This window comes from Priapulus caudatus, unplaced genomic scaffold (genome assembly GCF_000485595.1).
Source record: "Priapulus caudatus unplaced genomic scaffold, Priapulus_caudatus-5.0.1 Scaffold253, whole genome shotgun sequence".
NCBI classification, from domain to species: Eukaryota; Metazoa; Priapulida; class Priapulimorpha; order Priapulimorphida; family Priapulidae; genus Priapulus; species Priapulus caudatus.
This window is the reverse complement of record NW_014577314.1, coordinates 246,801-252,569: the sequence shown is the minus strand read 5'-3', so window position 1 is coordinate 252,569 and position 5,769 is coordinate 246,801. Positions and strand designations below refer to the sequence as shown.

Here is a 5,769-nt window from a genome sequence, read left to right as displayed (position 1 = left end):
TGTGGTCAAGTGATGCATCGGAATTGGTAGCTGGGCATGTTGTGATGTTTGATGAAGGTGTGGCGGAGGTTCATAGAGATGACATGTATGAAACACTGTTCACAGACACTGATGATATTCAACACAATATATATACACAGGAAGCACTAGAAATCACACTCACACATTTCCAACTAAGTTTACACAGGTGCACGCATGAAATGAGAACACACATGAAGTCAGACAGGGGGTAAAGGGACGCCGCGGCAAAGGTACCTGCCACTAACGTTGCGAGTGAAAGACTTTGGACAGTTGGACATGCTGATGAGGCAACGACCTAACGCATGGACATTTAGCATGGAAGCGACGATCCTAGCTATACGCTAATAATAAGACTGCAGACTGGTTAGACACATTAGACATACATCACAGAGGTACATTAACACTGCAATAAGTTCAGTCAAGTACGTAGAAGAAAAATATAAACAAAGAAAACTCGCAAACTTTTCCTTTATTTTTCAGTTCACTGCACCCTTACAATGGCTTCACAGTTATTTGTGCCCAGCCTGTGGTGTGCAAACAATTTGAGGAGGCGCTGCAATGCTCGTCGCTGTGCGAATTTGCATTTGCCTGACACTGTTGGCGTTATAGATGCTCACTGCCATCTAGACATCATACAGATCAGACCAGTCCCTAAATATGAGTTGCCACGCTGCCTTCGTGCAGTAGTGACTAATTTTATTAGGCCCGATTTGTACTTTTGATGAAATCATGGCACTATTCCCGTGTGCTTGGGCAACTGTTGGTTTACACCCGAAGTATGCCAATCAGTTTGGTCCAGATTTTCAATCAAGACTGGTTCGAATGGCTCAGAATGATCGTGTCGTTGCCATTGGTGAGACTGGCTTAGATTACACAGGTGTTGCGAGATCTTCTGGTACTGTGAAACAGAAGGCAGTATTTGCAGCACAGTGTGAGATAGCCAAACAGCTGGGGTTGCCTGTAGTTATTCACTGCAGAAATGCAGAGGCTGACTGTTTACAGGTAGCTAAACAGCATTTACCGCTCGACCACCCTATCCATCTGCACTGTTTTACAGGCAGTTGGGTCCACGCACAGGGTTGGTTGCAGCATTTCACCAACTTGTGTATTGGCGTTACAGGGCTCGTTGGGAGATCCAGCAGTGTCACCACACTGGCTCGAAATCTGCCACTGAGCAGAATGCTACTCGAGACGGATGCTCCTTATTTGCTACCTGTAGCTGCACCAGCAGGTTCGCAGTTTTCCCATCCTGGCATGGTGCTAGCCGTGGCTCAGGAAATATCCAACATTCGTGGAACATCTGTGACTGAAGTGTGTAGGCACACAACGAGCAATGCAGTGCGATTGTATAAGCTTCCACTGTATTAAGTGCTGCCAGTATATAAGTTGTAGAATAAACAGATGGTTGTCCTGCAATTTTCACCTGGTATTATTGTTGCTAGGTTTGAAGTGGACCTGTCTCACACACATTTTTTTATATAATATAATATATAAATGGAACACTAATACTATATATTTCTCTATCTATTATTAATACATGTTACTCGTTTTTCTTTCTGTTAACAGAAACAGCATACCATAACATACTTAATCACTTTTATTGATTTAACATTGACAGCGTTGACAGAAACTTCGTAAAGTTAAGAGAATTAAAAATTAACTTAAGAGATCCTAGACCCTCCCTTGACATTAACTTTCATCGCAACAAAATGGCAGCGGTAATAAGACGCAGACGTGTGAGAGCTAGTACTAATATAATTTACACAAAANCACACACACACACACACACACACACACACACATCACGTTTATGTTTGAGATTTTTATATTTGCATTTTAGGCCTATTTGTTTTTTACTATTATAATTATAATAGGTTTATATTTTACGTCCCCCTCCCCCCCAACCACCACCACGAACTTAATTTTCAGCACACATAGACGTGGTATGCTTTCACACAGTGGTAACGTAAACCAAATGATAACTTTATTCGCCGTAGATTTTCTTTTTCTTTTCTATGTATGATTTTGCCACCATCGCATATAGGAATTCACCCCCATCAGAACAACACATCTGTAACCATGAATGAAAAACTGCTCTACTGGTGGAGTCTGCTACAGGGAAACAAGAAAGGTAGGATATTAGCATAAGGTGCAGAGAGAAATGTCATAATATTCTGGAAAAGTCATGACTCGTCACGATTTACTTTAGCGAATTACCTAGGACTGCCTCTAGGAAGACCTGTTGCATGTCTTGAAATAATATACGTGTTTATCTCTATATTATACATTTCCTTGTTGTACACAGATGTTTGTGTCACCTTCTCACCAGGTGGCAGCAGGTGACAGGCTAGAATAACGTTGCCCGTGGTTTATTTTCACATGAAGGTAATGGAAACCAAACCTAATTTTGTTCAGTGTTGATATTTTCGTTGTCCAGGTAGTATATGTCACAGCCACCGCATTTACCGAGTCACCCCATCAGAAAAAATGGATAACATCGAGGGAAAACGACAGTTGGAGAATAATAGGGGTCGGTTAGCATTATTAGCACGAGAATACAGAATTTTTCCTTAGAAATAATTTGCCCAACGTGAATGGGGAACAAGGGTACCTGGTTTCACTTCTCGAACAAACGATTAACAAAGGATACTGAGATAAATGTGATAATATCCTAGTAAATATATATACATTCTGGGAAAAATGTGTATCAACATTTTGCTGCAAATAGAATTGTTTAGAGAAACTTGTTCATCAACATTTGTTTAGCTGTTTGCCACTAAATGGTGACTCATTTCGATCTGCTTCCGATATTTATTGTGGCCTGACTTGTTGCTCACAGATGTTTGCATCCGCTTCTCACCAGGTGGCAGGAGGTGACCGGGGCCAGAATACTGCTGCATAGAATATATTTCCACACGATGGCGACGTAAATCAAAAAAGTTTTTTTCTTCTTTACAATTAATTCTCTTCTGTGTATTTCTCACAGATTTATCAGAGATATTTGCTTAACCCTGTCACCAGGTGATAGCAGGAAACAAGAGCTATGACCTATGTGCAGTAATGTTGGATGGGGTGTGCTTTCACACAGTGGTAACGTAAACCAAATAATAAGTTTATTCACAGTAGATATTTTTCTTCTCCGAGTAGAATTCTACTGCCATCACATATAGGAAGTTAGCCCAAAATATTGGTAACCATGAATGAAAACCTACTCATGAAGACGGATACAGAGAAACATGAAAGGTAGGGTATTAGATTAATGGAATTCACACTCAAAAAATGTAAACATATAATAATACATATATATAAAGCAAGTAGGTCTCAGGAGAGAGATAGTGATCTGCTAGATGGCGCATTATTATAGTGTGTTGTGGATATAGAAATCAGTTGATCCTAACCCTAACCCTAACCCTAATTCTAAAATATAAAAAAATTAGTCAAAAATAATAAAAATAAATAAAAGACAAAATTAGCCAATCAGAGCCGTCCCGGCTAGCGGATCACTATCTCTCCCATGTGCAAAATCTATATAAATCACCTTAAAAATATTTCTATAAACATTTGGCAGAGGGAGTGGAGAGAAATGTCATAATAATCAATGTCAAACTTCATATAAATGTCATTCATTCTAATTGTTTTGAGAAAGCTATTCATCAATATCTGATCTGCTGTCTGCCAGTAAATGAAGATTCATTACGTTCTGCTTCTGATATTCATCAGGGATCTGCACAGATGTTTGCTTCAGCTTCTCACCAGGTGGCAGGAGGGAAAAAACAGACTACTGTTGCATGCGATATTCTGCTTAATCGATGCTTATTTTCACACGGTGGCAAAGTAAATCCAATCGTAAGTTTTCTCTTCTTCGCGATTCTCTTCTGTGTATTTCACAAGGTCTGGTTAATTCTCACTAAAACTCGTTGTTGACAGAATTTTGCTTAAACTAGTCACCAGGTGGCAGCAGGTGGCAAGAGCAAGAATACTCTTGCACGCGACGGCATAGCGGTACGTGGCGTAAACGTAATTTAAAAAGTAATCTGCTGCTATTTTTAACATGCGATTGGCTTAATAAAATACAAGATTCCTATTTGAAGTATTTGTTTTGTCTAGGTGGGATCCTGACAGAAGCATCGTGATGTGGCAGGAGATATTGAAGACGGAGACCGCACAACAATAACTTACGATTATGTACAAGTGAGATTAAACCTTTGATGTTTTTCGCCTTCTGGTCATTTATAACGGCGGCCTACTGATCGTGCACACGCACACGCACCAGTGAAAAAAATAAACGGGGGCTCGGGGCGATTTAGCCCCCGAAATGCCAAAAAGAGCCCCGGAAATGCCAAAAATAGCCCCCGGAAATTTGCATAAAGTTCAATGCAAACTAAATTTTAGAGTGCTATTTTGATGCACGCGAGCTTGAAAAGTAGACCCCGAAAAATAAATTTTAATTTTTTTCCCTGACACGCACACGCATAAAGGCACACACGCACACGCACACACACACACACAAGAAAGAGGTAGGAAGAGAGTGAAAGAGAGAGGGAGAGATCGAGGGAGGTAGGGAGCGAGAAAGAAGAGAAGATGGCAAGAGGGAGAGGGAGAAATGGAGCAAGGAAGATAGGGAGGGAGACAGTAGAGAGAGCGAGGGTGGGAGGGAGGGAGGGAGCGAGCGGGCGATGGAGGGAAGGAGGGCGGGAAGAAGGGAGCAAGAGAGGGCGGGAGGGAGGCAGAAAGGGAAAGGCGAGGTAGGAAGAGAGGAAGAAGGGAAGGGGCGAGGAAGATAGAGAGGGAGGGAGGGTGTTGGGGAAGGCAAGAGAGGGAGAGATGGAGAAAGCAAGAAAGGGCAAGAGATAGGAAAGGAGGAAGGGAGCAAGTGAGAGAGGGAGGGGATTAGAGCAAAGCGAAGGAGGGAGAGAGGGAGGGAGCAAATGAGAGAGGGAGGGGAGTAGAACAAAGCAAAGGAGGGAGAGAGGGAGGGAGGTAGGAAGGAAGGGAGCGAGTGAGAAAGGGAGAGCGAGAGAAGGAGCAAGCGAAGGAAGGAGGGAGGGAGTGAAAAAGAGAGAGGGAGAGAGGGAGAGCGCAAGGAAAATTGGAAGCGCGGAAAAAGGGAAGTGGGCAAGAGGGAGAAGGGGAGATGGAGCAAGGAAGATAGGGAGAGAGCAAGGGTGGAGGGAGGGAGGCAGCGAGCGAGCGAGGGAGGAAATGAGAGAGAGAGAGAGGGGCGAAAAAGAAAGAGAAGGCGAGCGGGAGGAAGAGATGGAGGGAGAGAGAGATGGGGAGAGGAGAGCAAGAGAGGGAGAGATTAGCAAGAGAGGGCAGGAGGTAGGAAGGTAGGGAGGGAGCAAAAGAGGAAGAAGAGGGGGAAGGATAAAGGGAGGGAGCGAGAAAGCGAAGGAAAGAGGGAGGGAGGTTGAATGCAAAAGAGGGAGAACGGGAGGGAAGGAGTTGAGAGAGCGAGGGAAGGAGGGGGAGAGCGAGGGGTGAGAAAGAAAGAGACAGAGACAGAGGGAGAAACGCACGCACGCGCACGCACGCACGCACGCACGCACGCACGCAAGCACGCACGCACGCACGCACGCACGCACGCACACACACACACACACACACAATCGTGTTCGCGGAAGCAGAGAATGTATATATGCCGTTGTTAGAGACACTATAAATTTACCATATAGCCGACTGTTCAATTATAGTTGGACCCAAAAATATAGAAATATTGTATTTTATTCTTTTAAAATCGACCATGCT

At 43.3% G+C, this 5,769-nt stretch overlaps 1 protein-coding gene across 1 annotated transcript in view; it reads left to right on the top strand.

Moving 5' to 3' along the window:
* The window catches only part of LOC106808092 (putative deoxyribonuclease TATDN2), a 2,723-nt gene extending 1,225 nt beyond the window's left edge, over positions 1-1,498 (top strand). The window contains exon 2 of the mRNA XM_014810658.1: positions 725-1,498. Within this exon, the coding sequence (XP_014666144.1) occupies positions 725-1,389 (665 nt within the window). The 3' untranslated portion in view covers positions 1,390-1,498. The remainder of the gene's footprint in view (positions 1-724) is intronic.
* The last annotated feature ends 4,271 nt before the right edge of the window (positions 1,499-5,769 follow it).